At 39.7% G+C, this 21,919-nt stretch overlaps 1 protein-coding gene across 1 annotated transcript; it reads right to left on the bottom strand.

Moving 5' to 3' along the window:
- Positions 1-881: 881 nt before the first annotated feature.
- Positions 882-21,575, bottom strand: LOC121375866 (ubiquitin-like-conjugating enzyme ATG10). Its single transcript, XM_041503542.1, has 6 exons — positions 21,459-21,575; positions 17,021-17,137; positions 15,831-15,954; positions 11,595-11,692; positions 2,792-2,883; positions 882-1,279 (listed from the first exon to the last, which is right to left on the bottom strand). The coding sequence occupies exons 1-6, from the start codon at positions 21,561-21,563 to the stop codon at positions 1,195-1,197; spliced, it is 621 nt and encodes a 206-aa protein (XP_041359476.1). The 5' UTR covers positions 21,564-21,575; the 3' UTR covers positions 882-1,194.
- Positions 21,576-21,919: the final 344 nt, after the last annotated feature.

The following is a 21,919-nucleotide window of genomic DNA, read 5'->3' as shown; positions in this document are numbered from 1 at the left end:
GTGAGATTGTAATGCACTTATATGCGATGCAAATGGAGCTGTGTCCAGTATAACTAGATTACTAAGGTTAAGGAATGTTTGCTTGAACTAAATATTTTCCAATTTCTTTTTCTACAAGTAACTTAAATCACTTAGTTGTAATTTTTAATGGGTAAATAGTTGAAGGTTTAAAGCTTACATCTCAAAGCAAAAGTTAATAAATAATATTTGTGGAATAAACAATAAAGTTTGCAAGGATTTTTTATATGCACCATCCCACAGACAGGATAGCACTTACCATAGCATATACCAGTTGTGGTGCACTGGCTGTTATCAGGCAAGCGCTTTCCCACTGGGCTACATCCCGCCCCAATGTTTGTGGAAAGCCCCCAGTTTGAGACGGCCACCTTTACATGTAATTCAATCAGGAAAGCCCCCAGTTTGCAACGTTGAGACAGCCACCTTTACATGTAATTCAATCAGGAAAGCCCCCAGTTTGCAACGTTGAGACAGCCACCTTTACATGTAATTCAATCAGGAAAGCCCCCAGTTTGCAACGTTGAGACGGCCACCTTTACATGTAATTCAATCAGGAAAGCCCCCAGTTTGCAACGTTGAGACGGCCACCTTTACATGTAATTCAATCAGGAAAGCCCCCAGTTTGCAACGTTGAGAAGTTTGCAACGTTGAGACAGCCACCTTTACATGTAATTCAATCAGGAAAGGAAATGTTTTATTTAACTACGCACTCAACACATTTTATTTACGGTTATATGGCGTCAGACATATGGTTAAGAACCACACAGATATTGAAAGAGGAAACCCGCTGTCTCCACTCCATGAGCTACTCTTTTCGATCAGCAGCTAGGGTTCTTTTATATGAACCATCCTACAGCCTTTGATATACTACTTGTGGGGCACTGGCTAGAATGAGAAATAGCCCAATGGGCCCACCGACGGGGATCGATCCCAGACCGACTGCACATCGAGCGAGCACTTTACCACTGGGCTATGTCACGCCTCTTCAATCAGTCCTCTTACTGACATCATTGATTAAATCATGCATGTTCTGTTAACAACAGTTTATAGTCCACGTTCAGATCATTCTTCTTTTTCTCACTCCTGTAGGATTCCATCTACACCCTGACAGGAACTGTACTGACGATAGCGATTTGTGTTGTTCGCCGGTAGCCCAGTCTGTGTAGGTTTTTCTACTCATGTACATTCAACCCCATAATACAGTGGCAACGTCAACCCCACAACAGGTCCTACTGTACTCAGCCATGTTATCAAATAGTTCCTGTAAACACAACATTAAACAATCAGTGAGAAATCCTGAAATATATACATACATCAGTCTTAACATGTCTGTAGTAAAAACGTGTTAGTACCATGTTTAGCCATTCAAACATATTTCAGTAATGTTAAATCAAGATATAATTTTTAAACAAAAGCAAAAATTATCTTTATGGGGCTGAAAACTCTATACTCATCTAAAATGTGTCACTTTTTAGCATTTTACATCTTCTTCATAAACATTATGTAAAAAATAAAATGGTGAAAAATCACATGTATCTCTTATAATTTTGTTGGTAAATGAATGAATGGATAAATGTGCAAAACATTTTTTTTTAAATAATAATAATAAAACTTACATTAAGGAAAACAAAATTGAGCTTAGTTTAATTTTGGACAGACTTTTGGTCAGAAATGTGATGTTTTACTTCACCCCACTTAAGAATGTTAAAAAATATGTTTTTCATACATTCTTATCTATAGGCCAATTACATCATTCAGTTAAATGTTAACATAGGACTGTATGCATGTGATTTATCCTCAAAATAAGTGATACAGGCCCTATTCTTGCTGGTGAAATTAAGTTTTTTTCCGTTGAAACTCTGTTCAAGTCTCAGAGTTATAAGAGGCAGTGAGAAGTTGAAGTCGCCATATTTTGAATGTAATCCCATTTCAAAAACAAAACAACACAACAGTGTGTGATTTTGAGGAGAATCCGGGTGCCCGAGGCTTGCAAAAATCATATAGGACTCTCTAGCTTGGCAAAAATCGCACACTGCACAACAGACATCACGACTCCGACTTGTGTAGTGCCATAGTTCACGTTTAACACTGTGTCGGTCTGTGTTTTTACTTTGGTGCCAAAGTGTACATCGACATATGTCGTGCCATTACAGTGATAAGCCAACCATTGTTAATTCTCGGCCACATTCATTTCAGTAATGCCAAAAATACTAATTATTACTTTCTTTTTACATAACGACACAATAATTAAAAATTAATTATTAACTACTTAATAATACTGGGTTTTAATGAAAACTTACATACATTTTATTATTGGATGTCATTGTATTACTGATACTATCCATAAATGTTCACTTCACTTATTTTTATCAAACTTCTCCCCTTTCTCCAAAGAAGGGAGAAGTCATTTCTGCAATGTTTTCAATTTTAGATTATGGCCTGTGTATATACACTTCAAGTATGATTTAAAAAATCCACCATCTGATAAGAATGACAATACATTCACCAATGGAAGGGGTGGTTTCAGGTGCCTTTTAACAATGCTAGAATTGACCAATCAACACTCTTTGAATGGTTAGACTAAGCACATAGCAAAAGCTGATGGGAAATGGCCATGTTGGCCACCAGACACAAGCACTCTCATAGTGGGAGACAAGAACTGAGACGTGAAGGTTGACAGCAGAAGTTAACGGGGGAGCTGCCTCATCCGGAAAAAAATAGATGAAATTAAAATAAAAAAAATAAAAGGAAAAAAGACTGACAAACATCTTACTGTTGTGGAAGTTTGCTGTTAACTTGTTTCATAAGGTCTGCAGTGTGACAGGGATGCAGCTGGAAAAACGGCCGGCCGAGAATGGGATGTTCCTAGAACAACATCACACCATTAAAAATACACTCACGTTTTTGACTATTCTAAAAACAAACAAAGATATGGTTTATAAGATTCCAACTTAAAGCCGCAGACCCTAGTTTCAGCGCGTGAAACCGACACTAGGTTTAGTTAATCTATAAACCTGCAACACGCATTTGGATACGGTTATAACAGAGAGAAGCTAAAGTCTGTGATGTTTAAACAGGGAAATATCGTCTACAAATAACTAGATTTTTGTCTCGATAACCATTACTTCTGAGACGAACGTGCGTTTTTAGAATGATTAAAAATGCATTTTGCGATATTACAAAAACCTGGATAACCAGAATCACTTCAGGTGTACAAAAATTAATATTCCAAACAATAAAATGTAAGTACTTCTAATTTAAATGATCAAAAACGGCTTTAACAGTGAAAAATATGTTGTAGTGTTTGAAAACTAGGGTCTGTCACTTTAATGGTGGCACCAATGGCAATTGCTGTAAGTCAAGGGCTTTACTTATAAACAGAAGGGTTTTTTTGCTACTGGATAAATATTACTGGTGTTGGTTAAAGGGATAATTTTAGTTTTTTTGATAGTGTGTTTATTTGTTGCAAATGTCCCTGGTTTAAAATTGCCATAGACAGGCTCAACATTGCCAAAAATTAGAATTTAATCTATGGCAAAAACCTTTAAAAATAGCCATAGGTAACAAATTACTAAGTTTGAGTCCTGGATGTGCTGTGACATAACTGACCATTTTAGAAGTACTTTATTTTGAAAATATCATATTAAAAATTTGGTTAAAGAACAGTCTGAAGGAAATAGGTAACTTTCTAAATGGCAAGCTTGCCCACACATATCTGATTCTCTTAAGTTGTCTCCACTGCATTTTATATTTTACCACTAAAATCGGAGCACAAATGTTAAATAGTACTTTTTAAAAACAAATTATTAGATTTTTTGGTATGTATTACTGAGACCTAGTAATTGTATGTGACACACCACCATTCCAAGTTGTTCCTACATGCGAGGTGTGATGGTCCTGTATGCAAGATATGGTCCGGACAAGGATTTACTGTTTTGTGCAGTAGACCGTAAAAAGTAGGTCACAGTGACTTAGTAATAGTATGCGACACACCGCCATCCCATGTTGTCCCTGCATGTGAGATTTGATGGTCCTGTATGCAAGATATGATCCGGACAAGGATTTACTGTTATGTGCAGTAGACCGTGAAAAGTAGGTCACAGTGACTTAGTAATAGTATGCGACACACTGCTAGCCCATGTTATTCCTACATGTGAGATTTGATGATTCTGTGTGCATTTACATGTAAGATATGGTCTGGACAAGAAAAAGTTAACAGACGGACAATGCCATACCATAATACGACCCATCATAGGCGTATAAAAAGGTGTGTGAGGTAGATGAGTTTTATGTCACCTTGCACAGGCCTCGGAGAAATAACAATTTGTGTTCCTGTAACAAGTTAGAATAGAAAAAGTGGTGTGGTGGCCCTTAGCCACAGGTTTGTGTGATGTATCTAGTGCTATAGCAAAGAGCAACTGGCTTATATACCTCTCGCTTTCAGCTGTAGCCGCCGGATAACCTGCCATGGTGAAAAAGTGGGCAGATGTATGTAAGTCCCACCCTTCCGGTACATAACCTCTCCACAGACAAGACTTCCCCAGTGCCCCCTGCACACCACTGAAACTGGGCCTTTGCAGACCCAGGCCAGACTGGGGGGGGGGGGGGGGGGGGGGGGGGGGGGGGGGAGGGGAGGGGAGAGGGGAGAGAGGAGGAGGAGGAGGAGGAGGAGAGAGATATCTCGGAGCAGCTGGAGCCCCAGAGGTGCAGTGTGCATGACCCATCGGTGTATGGATACGCTCTGGCACTCACCAATCCAGGCCCAGCTATGGGAAACTAGCAAGTTCAGACAGAGGATGTAAGTCACGAAAGACAATCTGTCTATGAGAAGGAAAACTCTGAAAATAAACCCGGATAAACAGCATTTGTAGTCTTGGTTGACAAGCTGTCTATGAGAAGAAAAACTCTGAAAATAAACCCGGATAAACAGCATTTGTAGTCTTGGTTGACAAGCTGTCTATGAGAAGGAAAACTCTGAAAATAAACCCGGATAGACAGCATTTGTAGTCTTGGTTGACAAGCTGTCTATGAGAAGAAAAACTCTGAAAATAAACCCGGATAAACAGCATTTGTAGTCTTGGTTGACAAGCTGTCTATGAGAAGGAAAACTCTGAAAATAAACCCGGATAAACAGCATTTGTAGTCTTGGTTGACAAGCTGTCTATGAGAAGGAAAACTCAGATGTAACACCCGGGGAGATAGACCCGTTCAGCTAACAACAAGCAACCTGTCAAGAACTCCTTCAAAGTAGTATACAGTAAGGGGACCTCCTTGAAGAAAACCGAGCACATACGCACTTACCCATTATGGCCATGCAAACAAATATCAGAAGATATGGTGCTCACCCTGCTCTCCGCCAGACAGGGATGGAGCCGGGCCCCAAGCCTCGAAGGGGCCCACCTACAGCTACTGGTGGAAAAAACTCTACAAATGATGGAAATGGGAGCAAAAGTTACTATAGTCGACCAAAGTCCAAAACTCCAGATGCTCCACTCTTCATTGCACAATGGTATGCTGAAGGCATCCGCAACAAGAAGCCTGAACTGCAGAACTTCCTGAAAAGGGAAAAGGTTGACATCATCTTAGCCCAGGGTCATTTATCTGATGAAAATGACCATTTGTTTGGTGGCTAATTTTGGAAAGAGTATACCTTGGGCTATCAGAAAAGTTAATCCTTAAGTGTACCCAGCGGTGGATAAGGTCACAGGGTAAGGTCAAAGGTCAAATAAGTGCATTTTACAAATTTTTTGAGAAATGTTTTTCAGTAACCATATTATCCACCCAAAGTAACAAAGAGTCATTTTATGCACAAATAAATGAGTAATAAGACTCCCTACCTTTAATTTAACCTTAAAATGTGAAGAAAATCTGACAGAAAAGTGTGAATATCTCGTAAACCGGTAGACTTTTGCAAAAGAGGGAGTTATTTTACTGATACTTACAAGATGCTACTTTAGCATGCATATATTTATGTTCAATGCTGTCAACACGTAGAACACTAGTCAATGCAGTTTTTCAAAGAATATAGGTGACTTCCGGTGCAAACTTTGGACTATGGAAAAGGTCAATCTTGACGATTAGCCAATGGTGGACAAGCTAATGAAACAAGGTCAAATCATATACTTGAATGGCCAAAGAACCTACTCAATCCTCTTCGTCATCGTCTTCTTCATCAGAAGAGACACTGTAGGTGAGATTTTCATCATCCTCTTCTTCTTCCTCATGATCGTTGAATGAAGCATCTTCTGCCAGTTCTGTGCAAAGTTTACTTGGACTCTGTGGGCCCTCAAACCAAACAAATTCCAGTTTGTTATTGTCTGTGAGTCTCCATCCATGGCCATGTGCTGGAAATTTGATTGGATTGGATTGTCTGGCATTTTTCCATAGATGTGCAACATAGTTTGCCCTCTTTATCTTTTGTTGAAGAACATCTTTGCATGGTGGTAGGCAACAAGGGTCAGCAGATTTGATCTTCTCCATTGGACTGTCTTCATTCCTTGGAGCATATGACTTCTTGAAGAGGACAAACCGAGCGTCATTCACATCTGTCGCTTTGTAGATCCCATACATACAGCAAACAAATTGCTCAAGAGTTGCAGAAACCTGGGGCTCAACATTTTCACTTGATCCTAGTTCAGCGAATGCTGATATGTATTCTGCATTCTTGATCATCAGTCCATAGGGTCTTGCCTTTGCTTTACGAAGGAATGCGGCCGTGTAGTCACATCCAGAGAAGGCGTTAAAGACTGGGAGTGCAGAACACACAGGTGGTGTTAGTTTCTGGGCAAGTTCTGATATGTTGATCAGGCGTCTGGTATTCCTCGAGCTGGTGCCAGTATCCATCCAGATGGTGACATTCAAATACTTCTCGTGATAGAGTAGTAGTATAAAAACATCAGTGTCGCAGCTACGAACAACAACAGTCTGTGATCTGGCTTGGCATAGTTTCCCAATGAAATCAGCATGGAAGATGATTCTGCTGTCGGCTTCTTCATGAGCACTATTCAGTTCCTTCACTTCCTGGGTTTGGATGTTTCCATCGTCGGCTTTATACAAGTAGCAACTTTCTTCGAGGCCAAAGTAGACTGTATGACCTTCTAATACTTCAACATAAGTCAAAGATGTCCATCATCTCGAAGGAAAAGCAGGAGTGCCGTTTTGAAGGATGCCGATAGAAGTGCTTGGTTGAAGTTTGCTGGTCTCCGTTGAGATGGTCCAGTAATCGTATACCTAACCTGATGGTTTCCTCTCTCCTCGCGTTCATACCCTTTGATGGAGGGTCCTTCGTTGTATGTATCGCAGACAATATGGACTACCTTGGAAAATGAACAGGCCTGTTGAAGTACAAGTCTTGCAATGCCACCGAAGGTTTGAGGTAGCTCTGGTAGTGTGCGCAAAAAGAACATGGCATCAAGAATGTAGACATCAACATGACCAGTTTCTGTGTTTGCAGTCCCCTCAGCTTCCAACTTCTTCATTAAGGCCGATTTATCCGTTTTGTTCATGGCTCCATTTATGTGACAAAGGGAAAGTGGCACTTCTGTGAGTGGGAAGGACAGAACGTTAGTCAAATCAAGCTTCTTTGTGGCAGCAAGAAAGAGCAATCTACCGAAGACATCACGTGTGCATCGGATTTCCTTTATCTTCTGGTCTTTTGATGAAATTCTTGTCTTTAATGCATCCCCTGTGAAGTTCTTGACCTTTCGACGCTTTATTGGCTTTTCGAAACGTTTTGGGTCAGCCTGGCACTCTGTGACAAACTCTTTATACCATTCATTCCCTTTGTCTACAACTCCAGTAAGATCATTCTGTACATCAGCAGAAGTTGCACGACCAGTTGTGAGGCAGTAAAGCTAAGGCAGGTTTTCTTGAAATGGATTCAAGGTTTCTTCCAGGCTTTTCAAGATTACTTGTAAGTCATTGTTGTCCCTTTTGATTCTGTATGGCTTTAGCTCTTGCGAAATTTCCTCATTAAGAGTAAGACCAGCCATATCCAGGAGACATCCTACAATAGCTCCCCTGAAAGATCTTGTAAGCATCCACCTTTTCCTAGCATTGACGCACTGAGTGAATGCTGCAATGCCACCATGTCTTGACGCTGCATCTTTGTTGACAGTTTGCTCGAGTGTAAGGTCTACAGCACTGCGTGAGAAATTCTTTGCTGTGCGGCGAATAGAGAGAGCTCCTCCTTCAAACATGTCACGGATCCCTTTATGAGTGTTGTCCATGTTCAACAAATGCAAGTGAAACCTTGTCATCCATCTGGCGTAATTGGGGCGATGTGTGGCGAAAAAGATGGGGCACATACGACCAAGGGCGTGGATGTATAGATCGACATCATTTGTTCGGCAGGCATAATCAAGTAACAAGTACAAGTGAACCAGATCTATGTAGATTATCCAGAACATAGCTGTCTTCCCATGTTCCCCACTTCTCGTGGTGTCAGTGTACTTGTTATATCTGTCTAACAAATTGTTGCAAGCATCAGACTTAAGGACCTCTGACAGACTCGCTTCTGATGGATTCTCAGCAAAGGAATCCAGCACAGTCTTTACCTCATCAGATACAACTCCATGCAGTTCAGTAAACCGACGGAAATGCAGGATCTGCAGAGCTGTGGCAAGAAGTGGATGCAGACGTTTACAACGATTGAAATGCTTTCCGCTAAGAAAGCCACGCACAGAACCAGAGGCTAGGACATCAACATTGCACAATATCTCAGAGGCACCTGATGAGTCAAGGAGATAACCTAATGAACCGAAATATGACATTGTGATATGAAATGTCCCAAAGCAAATGAAGACATTATCATATTTGGGAGACTCTTGTGCCTGAATCTGTAGGGCTGGCTTAGCGATGGCCAGATCATAACTAACAATGGCATAAGGGTCTCCACACTCATATGCTACCTTCTGTGCTATGCGAAGTGTTTCTTGCACGACATCCAGTCTGGTTGGTGGTAGGTCTATATTTTCCATATATCCTATTACCTGCTGTGGGAGGCTATCATGGTGAACAAGGGAATTCCATCCCCTCCACATGGGCGTGTCTTTTCGTAAGAAACAGGACAACATCCATATATGGTTCATTTTCTGAATCTTCCTGAGGTTTTCTGGGGGATTAACCTCATACACCTCGAAGGAAAATGCTGACATGGATGGTTTCCTCTTGTATGGCTCAATATTCTTGCCTGGTGGGTCATATTGTCGCCTTCTTCGTTTGGAGGGGATCCATAAACTTTTGTCTTGCAGTCGTCTTTTCTGTGGGACGTTCTGAGTCTCAGTGAAGTTACCCTGTTCACGTGGCATTGTTAATTTGTTTTGATAGCAGATGCCAACAGTGTCATGGAGTGTGTCCTTCCCGGAGAGGGTTTCTGTTAGTTCGTCATAGTTATCAAATGCAGTTATCAATGAAAAAGGAAGTTTAGCAACATAATATGCATGATAAAATCTCATCTTTTAAGTATCAGTAAAATAACTCCAACTTTTGCAAAAGTCTATCGGTTTATGAGATATTCGCAATTTTGTGTCAGATATTCTTCATATTTTACTGTTAAATCAAATATAGGAAGTCTGATTACTCATTTATTGTGTAATAAAATGACTCTATATTAGTTTGGGTGGGTAATATGGTTAATGAAAATCATTTTTGAATTTTTTTGTAAAATGCACTGATTTGACCGTTGACCTTGCCTCGTGACCTTATCCACCGCTGGGTACACTTAAGGATTGACTTTTCTGATTGGCCTAGGTATACTCTTTCCAAAAACAACCACCAAACAATGGTCACTTCCGTCAGATAAATGACCCCGGGCTCTTGCTCTATCTGCATCCAGGAAACCCACTTGACAGACACTCACCCAGTTGGGGATACACTGAACTCAATAATAGGGGCGAGCAAATAGAAGACTGGATGATAAAAAACAATCTCATCCTGATCAACAAGCCAAATGACAAGCCAACCTATCTTTCAAGATCCTGGAAGACGACAAGCACGCCAGGAGTTGGTAACAAGGCGGAACACACAGAGGCAGAACTCAAAGCCCTTACCCTCGAGGTGTTGGACAGGGATTACCACAGAGATTCCTGGACCCAAGTCTATACAGATGGCTCTGCTGAAAATGCTGTCAAAAATGGAGGAGGGTGTGTCTTTATCAGATATGTTGATGGAAGCTTCACATCGAAGTCCATCACAACTGGATATCTCTCCACCAACTTTAGAGCTGATGCATGTGCACTACTTGAAGCAGCTAAAGTACTAAACTTACAAGACAAACTGTCTCCCAACACTGTTTTCCTTACAGACTGCAGATCTCTACTACAGAGCCTCCAGACACATTGTGGCGAAGATATCCTGTTGAATATCAGGAGGGAACTTCAAGATATGTAAAAAAGAACAAACATAATCCTTCAATGGATACCATCCCACTGTGGCGTGCCAGGCAATGAAGAAGCAGACAGGCTCTCAAAAACAGGAAGCAAACTTCAGCAAGTATCTCAACCCACATCATACTCGGAGGTGAAAACCATCATAAAGAACCACTTTAATACCAACTGGAAGATACGGATGGAAGTGGAAAAAGAGGACAACCTTGAGTCACTGGACAGAACACAGCAAGTAACCATCTTTAGAATGAGGACTAGCCACTGTCGCCTGCTCTCCCACCTCTATAGACTCAGACTTGCCCACGCTGATGAATGTCACTGTGATACAGATGCCCAAACGCCTGAACACATTCTTCAGTCCTGTCCATCATATAGCACCCTGAGACAAGAACCTGGCCGTATCCGGTGGACCTAAAAGAGAAACTTTGGGGACCGACGTCGTCCCTTCAACGGACAGCGGACTTCTTGGTGAGAACAGAACTGGAAGTCTGAGCATGGCCTTGGGAACGCAGAAGAAGAAGAATAGAAAAACATTTCTCTGATCCAGTAAGTAAAAAAAAAAAAGCCATGCAGTTATGCAGGGTTTAAGCTAGACCCCCAAAATTTGATTACTATTTAATGAAATTTGGTCAGCAAATGACTAACCAAATTCAAGTTTCAATTAACTGGACAACAGAAATGGCAGTAAATCTACAAACAGAGCATGACATTTTTAAATTAGCTTTTCAGTAAATTAGTATTGAAATATATTTGAGAAATCTGAATTTGAGAACAGTTTGAAACCTGGTAATTTCCCAGTAGTGATTTTTCAGTTATCGATTATAACTGAAAATTGATCGGTTTGGCTAAACCGATGTGATGATCCATTATAGAAATCTTAATCGATTGTGTGGGAAAATGTGAACTGTAATAGTTCTCCAGTTTAAACGTTGTTTTTTTGTTGTTGTTTTTTCATGTGTACATAAAAAGAAAAAATATTACATAGTTATTAAAGGTAATATTAACAATTTGTAGGGTCTATCCCGGAGAACGTGACAGTAGGTGCATGTCCTTAATTTAAATTCAAATTCTTATGTTCATTATTATTTTAACTGATTATGTAATTAAAAATTGATTCATGGTGCAAACGAATTATAACCAATGATGAAATTTCAATTGACTCCCGAGTCGACACTATTTTGCCGTGATAACCTGCTGTGTGAGAAATGTCCATCTCTCATCCTGCAGTCTCTGCTGGTAGTAGTCAGGAACCATCGACCAAACATCATCCAGGGACAACAGCTTTCCTTCTGTGTGGACAAACCAAATATACAATATATATTCATAAGTGGAGACATTTCTTTGCAAAGTTTTGATTAGTGACAGTACAGATCAATTTAAAAATTGAATAGCTACTACTGTTTATTGTTTTAGAACTGTGTAGTGATTTCTGAATCTTACATAGTGAACTGCAATGTGATAATGAACAAATTGTTCCTGGTTTATATATTTATTTCAAAAGTGACACAAAGAAAGGCATGTTTAATACACCAAGGTTCATATGAAATTTGGAAGGCAAAATTCAAGCACTTTTCATTATAAAATTAGTTATCAAGGGATTTTGCATTCAATGCATTCAAATTGGAAACACTTGATTTAATATATTTTCATCACTATTCATAACCGTGTATCCAATATTTTTTTTTTATTTGTGATAAAATGAAAAGGACTAGTACAAATTGTCAATAATACCAGCCAAATATTTTTGGGATTACAGGAAAACTTATTTTGTCATTAGTTTTGACAAATTCAAGGCCTTTTCATTACAGCCATTCAAATTGAAACACTTTTCAAACCTGTATGAACCCTGTACACTGTTCAGTCACTAACTATTAGTAGGTGCATAATTTCCATGGTTCATACAGGCAAGGACCCATAAAATTCAAGGACATTTCAAGGACCTACGTTGTTTTCAAGGACCATAAATACAAACCTTAACCAGCCTTTTCGAACAATATTTTTTAATAGAAAATGTATGTTTTTATAGACAGTACTTTCCATTTGCAGATAATGTTGTCAAGTTTAACATGTTTAGCATTGTAAGCTTCACAAATGTCCTTTTCTAGTTGGCAAGAATTTAAAGTTTTCCAGTATTTAGGCTTAATCATGTTAATCTGATGTATATTTTTTCAGTTTTTCGCTGTTTTTGTGCGCTCTCGCCCATGGCGCCAATGTTAATATCCTTGAGACAACAGGAACACATGGCCTTTGACACGTCCTTACTCTCTCTGATCCATGCATATTTTCGACATCACGTTTTGTTAAAAACACTTTCCACTAGGCATGTTTAAATTTGAACATGTGCTTGCAAAAACTTCAAAATCTAAGTGATTCCGTGTCATCTCGCCTGACTATTGTTTGCAGTTCTCAAAACAAGGTTATTACGCTCGTCAATAATTGGTAAATCTCGGCTGAGGCATTCGGAACATAGCATTTGTACATTCGGGTCGCGCAACGCGAACACGGAAGTAAAAATGCTAAATTTCTTTCGAGATTGTTCCGTAATTTCTGGTTAAAATCACACGCTAGTCGCACTGACATGAAATTCAAGCACTTTTCAAAGACTTTTCAAGCACTTTTCAAGGACTTTCCAAGCACTTTTTCCCAAAAAAGTGAAAATAAGCAAAATGTTCATTTCAAACTCGTAAATTCAAGCACTTTTCAAGACCGTGTGAACCATGATTTATATAGATAATAATTATAATTAAATAGTGGTTAAAGAACAAGTCTGAAGAAAATATGTAACACTCTTTCTAAATGGTGAGCTTGCCCACACGTATCTGATTCTCTTACGTTTTCTAAATGGTGAGCTTGCCCACACGTATCTGATTCTCTTACTCTTTCTATATGGTGAGCTTGCCCACACGTATCTGCTTCTCTTACTCTTTCTAAATGGTGAGCTTGCCCACACGTATCTGCTTCTCTTACGTTTTCTAAATGGTGAGCTTGCCCACACGTATCTGATTCTCTTACTCTTTCTAAATGGTGAGCTTGCCCACACGTATCTGATTCTCTTACGTTTTCTAAGTGGTGAGCTTGCCCACACGTATCTGATTCTCTTACGTTTTCTAAGTGGTGAGCTTGCCCACACGTATCTGATTCTCTTACTCTTTCTAAATGGTGAGCTTGCCCACACGTATCTGCTTCTCTTACTCTTTCTAAATGGTGAGCTTGCCCACACGTATCTGATTCTCTTACGTTTTCTAAGTGGTGAGCTTGCCCACACGTATCTGATTCTCTTACGTTTTGTAAGTGGTGAGCTTGCCCACACGTATCTGATTCTCTTACGTTTTCTAAGTGGTGAGCTTGCCCACACGTATCTGATTCTCTTACGTTTTCTAAATGGTGAGCTTGCCCACACGTATCTGATTCTCTTACTCTTTCTATATGGTGAGCTTGCCCACACGTATCTGCTTCTCTTACTCTTTCTAAATGGTGAGCTTGCCCACACGTATCTGCTTCTCTTACGTTTTCTAAATGGTGAGCTTGCCCACACGTATCTGATTCTCTTACTCTTTCTAAATGGTGAGCTTGCCCACACGTATCTGATTCTCTTACGTTTTCTAAGTGGTGAGCTTGCCCACACGTATCTGATTCTCTTACGTTTTCTAAGTGGTGAGCTTGCCCACACGTATCTGATTCTCTTACTCTTTCTAAATGGTGAGCTTGCCCACACGTATCTGCTTCTCTTACTCTTTCTAAATGGTGAGCTTGCCCACACGTATCTGCTTCTCTTACGTTTTCTAAGTGGTGAGCTTGCCCACACGTATCTGATTCTCTTACGTTTTGTAAGTGGTGAGCTTGCCCACACGTATCTGATTCTCTTACGTTTTCTAAGTGGTGAGCTTGCCCACACGTATCTGATTCTCTTACTCTTTCTAAATGGCGAGCTTGCCCACACGTATCTGATTCTCTTACGTTTTCTAAATGGCGAGCTTGCCCACACGTATCTGATTCTCTTACGTTTTCTAAATGGCGAGCTTGCCCACACGTATCTGATTCTCTTACGTTTTCTAAATGGCGAGCTTGCCCACACGTATCTGATTCTCTTACGTTTTCTAAATGGCGAGCTTGCCCACACGTATCTGATTCTCTTACGTTTTCTAAATGGCGAGCTTGCCCACACATATCTGATTCTCTTACGTTTTCTAAATGGCGAGCTTGCCCACACGTATCTGACTCTCTTACTCTTTCTAAATGGCGAGCTTGCCCACACGTATCTGATTCTCTTACTCTTTCTAAATGGCGAGCTTGCCCACACGTATCCGATTCTCTTACGTTTTCTAAATGGCGAGCTTGCCCACACGTATCCGATTCTCTTACTCTTTCTAAATGGCGAGCTTGCCCACACGTATCTGATTCTCTTACTCTTTCTAAATGGCGAGCTTGCCCACACGTATCTGATTCTCTTACGTTTTCTAAGTGGTGAGCTTGCCCACACATATCTTACGTTTTCTAAATGGCGAGCTTGCCCACCCATATCTGATTCTCTTACGTTTTCTAAATGGTGAGCTTGCCCACACATATCTGATTCTCTTACGTTTTCTAATCTGATTCTCTTACGTTTTCTAAATGGCGAGCTTGCCCACACATATCGGATTCTCTTACGTTTTCTAAATGGCGAGCTTGCCCACACGTATCGGATTCTATTACTCTTTCTAAATGGCGAGCTTGCCCACACATATCTGATTCTCTTACGTTTTCTAAATGGCGAGCTTGCCCACACGTATCTGATTCTCTTACGTTTTCTAAATGGTGAGCTTGCCCACACATATCGGATTCTCTTACGTTTTCTAAATGGTGAGCTTGCCCACACATATCGGATTCTCTTACGTTTTCTAAATGGTGAGCTTGCCCACACGTATCGGATTCTCTTACGTTTTCTCCACTGCAATATTTATATTTTACCACTAAAATCTGAGCATAAATGTTAAATGGTACTTTTTTAAAAAGGTGTGAGGTTGATGGGTTTTATATTATCTTGCACAGACCTCTGAGAAATGAAAATTTCCATAGACATCCTAGCCATTGATGTTCAGAGGACTGATTATCACACAAAGATTGATCAGCTGCACACCCCTGAAAATCCCACAAATGATAATTTCGTTCACTCGTTGCTTGCAAATGTCTAGTTTTGTGCAATTGATTTTTCATCCATCCATTAAATGTTGATAATTTACAGGGTTCTTTTTGGCATGCATAATGGGCTATGCACATTTTCTAGTCTCAGAGGCCTGGTTGTGTTTTAGCAATGTGACAATCAAATGTTAAATCCATAAATTTAATGTGCACACAGAAAAAAACAAGAGATGAAACACCTGCCTTTATGAAAACTGTTAGTAATGCTATTATAGTAGAGTGAGATGAGATTGCAGGTTTAACACTTACTTGAATTGGAAACTGTAAAGTACAGAACTGGTACCGCATAGCTGCAGCTATAGACGATGTGATACTCATAGCTGATCGTTTCAGACAACACTGGTGCTGTATCAAGGCATGATTTGTCGTCATCCTACCAGGGACAAAATCAGTTTACAGAATATGAAATAAAATATTAGTCCGAGACTAAATTAACAAAAACAAAAACGACATGCAAGGATGAAATCGTTACTATTAAACTGTCTGGCATATTATTTTAATAAGTCTAGATTAAATTTAGATGTGAAAAACACACATGGATAGAAAACTGTACTAGCAACTGCATAAATGGACACACACACATTCGGACGCATAGCTTTATGACTTAAATTTGATCAAATATGAACTTAAACTGAATTATGGCAGATGTTTCAAAACATATGGTAATTGCCGAAATGCAAACAGGTTCAATAAGACAGCATCCATGTTGTTCAGTTGAAAAAGACCCAATATTTAATTAATGTGACCCATATTATATATTTTGTTACATATATAGCATCACCATTCAACTAATTTTTTAATACATTTTTGCCCATTTCAAACCCTGCAGAGTGAATATGTTAAATGTACAACTGCAATACTGTAATCCAAGTGACTCATAAAATTAAAACTGACCATGACTTTGTTGCTCCTCCCCCCCCCCCCCCCCCCCCCCCCCCCCCCCCCCCCCCCCCCCCCCCCCCCATATCAAATTTATAAAAATATTTCACATACAAATCAACTCCCTTCTGATCTCATCTGAATTATTTTAACATGCTTATATACCACTAAGGTTTCCAGCATGTCTGTCCTGGGGTCCCGCTCCTGGATAGCCAGGGGTCTGATCCGGGGCAGAAAATTTAAAAGGACAATTTAGATTATTAAAGCCAAACGAAAGGGAAGTCTAATTATTTTGAATGCGCATCCAAAAAATTAAAAATAAACGAAAAATAAAAATATAAGAGTACTCATTGAAAATTTTGGTGCAATTTAGAGTGGGCTTCCCAAAGTAAAATATTTATTTAATTTTAAATTAATATTAGTCCTTAGGAGGTTGGAAAAGGGGATAGTTTAAGGTTAGGCACAGGAAGTTTAGAAGAACTCCCTTCTAAAATGCTTAAATATATAGCTAATAAATTCATGACACTTCAACAAATGAACACTGAAGTAGAACCAATTACAGTGATATTTTCACCCATCTCTTGAACATCTTGGGGTAGACATGACACAGGTTCTGCACTTTGTTGTGCAACGTTCTTCGTTACTCTCTGACAGATGTATACATCATTCTTGTCATGCTGAAAACATACAACACAGAATACTGATAATCACCATTGCTGACCGCTCACTCAACAAATTGTTATCTACAGCAATTTTAAACAGTTTTTGACAAAGACAAATATTCACCTAAAGCAATTTTATAGCTATTTTAAATCAATACATTTTGCATCAAAGAAACAAAAATTAAAAACCAAAATGATCTCTTCAATTTTATCCAGTGGCAAAAGCCCATAACTATGTCAATTCATATCACAGCTGTGGTATTCACCATCGGTGTCATCATTAGGTTTGAGCCCCCAGTTGCTCACTCGGTCAAGGTAGTCAAGAGGTGCATTTTCACCACAGAAAGTCAAATACTTATTACTTTGAAGCAAAAAACACCTCATTAGTTTATTTTGTTAAACAACACCTGGATGTTGTCCAACATTTGGTAATTTTGACATATAGTCTTAAGAGAGGAAACCCACTACATTTGGCCATTAGTAGCAAGCCTAAGGGATCTTTTATATGCATCATCCCACAAAACAGGATAGCACATACCAAGTCTGTTGAAATACCAATCATGGTGCACTGGATGGAATAGGAAATAGCTCAATAGGCCCACTGACAGGGATCGATCCCAAACCGTCTAGCATCAGGAGAGCTCTTTACCCTGAGCTACATCCCGCCCCTTTGAAGTCAAGGGCAAGAAATATTTTTATTGTAACTCAATCACCGTATTCCAAAATTAATAACACATTAGTCATGGTGTTAGAATAGCTATGGGCATCCCCACCCCCCCCCCACCCCCCCCAAATTATTATTTTTTTAATGTGTTTCTGGGAACCTAACACTACGAAAAAAGGGACAACCCTAATTATTATTTTCTTTGATTTTTAAAATTAATGTTAATATTAAAAGGAGTTAAAACACGTAGTAAAAAAACAAATAATTAAAAAGCTGACCCCTACCTAATTTTAGGGGGCATTATCCTGGTGACACATTTTTAGGCCTTATTAATCCAGTGCTCATTATCTTTGAAAGCAGAAGGCTGTTTGAGAATTTAATCATTGGCTATTGGATGTCAAACATTTGGTAATTTTTATATATAGTTTTAGAGAGGAAACCCGCTGCATTTTTCCATTAGTAGCAAGGGATCTTTCGTATGCACCATCCCACAGACAGGATAACACATACCACAGCCTTTAATACACCAGTCGTGGTACACTGGCTGAAACAAGAAATAGCCCAATGGACCCACCTATGAGGAGTTTGAGAAAGGTCACCAGCTGTATAATCTACTGAGTGCATCAAGGCGTATAATATTAAGCATGGAAATTAGGAAGCAGGTCAATTGCACTCAGTGGACCTGTTGGGTTCTGCAGGGTTTCTGCCAGAGGGTACAATTATGTACCCTAAAATTGTGGAAATTATTAGATATATATTTTAATATTTTTACATAGATGATAGTAAGAAAACTGCTGATTAACCTTTGTCAAAGCACATGAAATGCAGTGCACGGGCATAGGAAGGTGCAAAAAAGTGGGGTGGTGACACACACACACACACACACACACACACACACACACATAATATATATATATATATATATATATGTATATGTATAAATACATATATAATATATATATATGTATATGTATAAATACATAAAACTATCACTGTTGCCCTCCCCCCTCTTCCTATGCCAGTGCAATGTCCTATTTCAAAGCATTTCAAACTCATAACCTGTTAATAGGGGCAACCTAGATACAATTGCATAATGCTGATGTAGTCAACATTTTCTGTTACAATACTGTACTTGGTTTCCCCTACAATAATCCAGCCATAGCTTCAATTCTTGATCTCATTAAAAATACATACTGATAAACTGTTTATTCAGATGTAGCCCAGTCGTAAAGCGCGTGCCTGCATGATGTGCAGTTGGTCTGGGATCGATCCCTGTCTGTGGGTCCATAGGGCTATTTCTCGTTCCAGCCAGTGCACCATGACTGGTCTATCAAAGGTGTATGTGCTATCCTGTGCATGGAATGGTGCATATAAATGATCCCTTGCTACTAATGAAAAAAATTTAGGTTTCCTCTCTAAGACTATATGTTAAAATTACCAAATATTTGACATCCAATAGCCGATGATTAATAAATCAATGTGCACTAGTGGTGTCATTTAACAAAACAGACTTTAATTTTATTCAGATGTAACTTTAGGTCCTCTTGTGACAGCGGGTTTCCTCTCTCAATATGTGTGGTCCTTAACACTGAAGTGCGTGTGTCATACAAAATTCATCAATATTCCTTTATGGACCCATTTTGTTTCTTCATTCCAACCAGAGATCAACCACTTTAAATATCAAACTTCATAGGCTGTATGTGCTGCTGTTGAAAAGTAAATTAAAATACTCATGTTTGCTAATTGGAAAGAGGCATAACATGTGGCAGCTGTATACTGTTGCGAATCCATGATGTTTCGACCCCAGTTTGACCTGTTCGCCCCATGAACTGGTACTTTGTGGGGGCAAACTGGTACTTTGTGGGGGCGAACTGGTACTTTGCGGGGGCGAACTGACATCCGAATTTGGGGATGTACAGACTTGGGGCGAACTGACTTGGGGGTGAAACGTCTGGGGTACCAGACGTTTCTCCCCCCCCCCCCCCCCCCCCCCAGCCAGTTCGCCCCCAAATAGGATGTCAGTTCGCTCCCATGTGCATAACCAGTTTGCCCCTACAAAGGTACCAGTTTGCTCCCAGTCAGTTCGGGTCACGTTCCTGGCCTGGAAAGTCATGAAATTTTTATACTGGTCATGGAACGGCCCGAGTGTAATAAAGTTCTGTTCTGATATATCCATATGTGTTTGTTCTGTGTTGAATATGAATGCCAGGCTAGTCAGGTCAGGTCATAGGGTTTTACGTGCACATTCAGAACAAGCTGTTGTAGCACACGCTTGTCATGGGCACAAGAGCCAGCCCTGGCCGGCTCCTCCGTCCATGACAGCCCGTCTAAATTGCTCAAATCACCGTAAAACCTGTTCGGTCGAGCACTCTAATTTTATTGTTTGGACTTAAATTTTGGTAGCACATTTTGGTCTTCGGTCTTTGACCTAACTACTAAATTCGTATTCCAAATTCCGCCCACCACAAAATTACTCCCCCCCCCCCCCCCCCCCGGCCCGGACCATATAGATCGGACTTTAAACTTTTAGACCTTCGTTCAAAATTTTATGTCAAAAATATTATTAAATAGTCCGATCCTCTCTTCTTTCTCTTATTTATTTTTGGACTGTCCTTCTAAAATGCTCCAAATTATATAAATATTCGGCCGAGCAGTCAATTCCCACTATTTAATTTTTAGATGTAAATTTCAAAATTATCCCCTTAATTTTGTTCTGTCCCAGAGCAAGTCACTGGCTATCCAGAGACAGGCCCCGGGATTGACATGCTTGAAACTCTAGTCGTATATGAGCATGTTAAAATTATTCGCACTTGCACTCAATTAGAATAATGCTCACCAGAAGAGGTCATATCGAATTGCTGTTCAAAGCCCTCTTAGATGTTAGCCGAAGATGCATAATCAGCATCAAGGTTATGTAGCTGATCAACCATTGTTTTATTTCTTTCTTCTTAAAAAAAATCATATCTGGCAGGAATGGATGTTTTAATAAATGTTGATGATGTGGTTTGTGAATTTGTGAAAAAATGTCGGTGTCTACGCTTATTCAGCACCCTACGTTTAATTACATCTGAAAAAAATATAACCCCTATTACAATTCTCATGATTCATGATCAGTCCAAATTGTGGAAGGACAACAACCCCTCCCCTCTAAGAAAAGAAACACACACACACTTTAATATCCTCTAAAGAAACAGTACAATAATTGTTTAAAAGTAACAAATAATTGGGGGCGAACTGACTAAAAGTTGGGGGCAAACTGACAAATATTTGAGGGCGAACAGGTAAATAGTTGGGGGAGAATCGTCTTAGGGGCGAACTGGTACATGGGGGCGAACTGGCTGGGGGCGGGCGAAACGTCATGGATTCAAACGTCTGGTACTATCCAGTTAAAAATGTAATAGCTTTAATAAAAAATATGCCTGCATTTTAAAACATTATTACCGAGGCGGGTTCAGAATCTGAAGCGCTCACAATTTCATTGATCCGAGGTACCGCGAGCGCTCGCCCTCCTGAACGCGTCACAGTTAACAGACTAACATGGGAGATAACTCCATGCAGCTCAGACGTATGAGTCGAGTAAAAATAGACGATGTTTTTTTCCTAGTGCAAGTTGTTTATTTGTGATACCAATATTTGATTGTACCCATTTCTTTCATTGAATAATAAACTTACAGGCGATATAACTAACTGCCAAGTATCGCGATTCTTCTGAGAAGTGTTAATAAATTGTTTAGCTTGATTTAAAAACTCTAAAGCAGAAATCGAACCTGCCGCCATTTCTGTCTTGGATGAACCGCCCACGAAGGAGGTGAACGGTACTGCAGATACACAATGTCTCGAGAAACGCCCAAAACGAGCTAACAGGGGTGCAGCGTGTTTATTTCATTGAGAAAAATTAACAATATCACTACAAAACAGCAAACTGAATATATTTTATATCTATACGTCTGGTGGTTTGTACAGTAATACTGCTTGTTGTAGCATGTCGAAAATTTTCTCTTCTTGTTTATTGTCTACGGTCATTACCCCTCCGATTATGGACTCGTCTAAACGGAGACTGTTTCGAGAACCCTCAGAAACTATTGAGCAAAATCTCGAGGAATATAGGTCAACGCTACGTCGCATTATTATTT

The sequence above is a fragment of the Gigantopelta aegis genome, chromosome 6 (assembly GCF_016097555.1).
Source record: "Gigantopelta aegis isolate Gae_Host chromosome 6, Gae_host_genome, whole genome shotgun sequence".
NCBI lineage: Eukaryota > Metazoa > Mollusca > Gastropoda > Neomphalida > Peltospiridae > Gigantopelta > Gigantopelta aegis.
The sequence above is the reverse complement of the archived record's forward strand: the minus strand, read 5'-3'. Positions and strand labels throughout refer to the sequence as shown.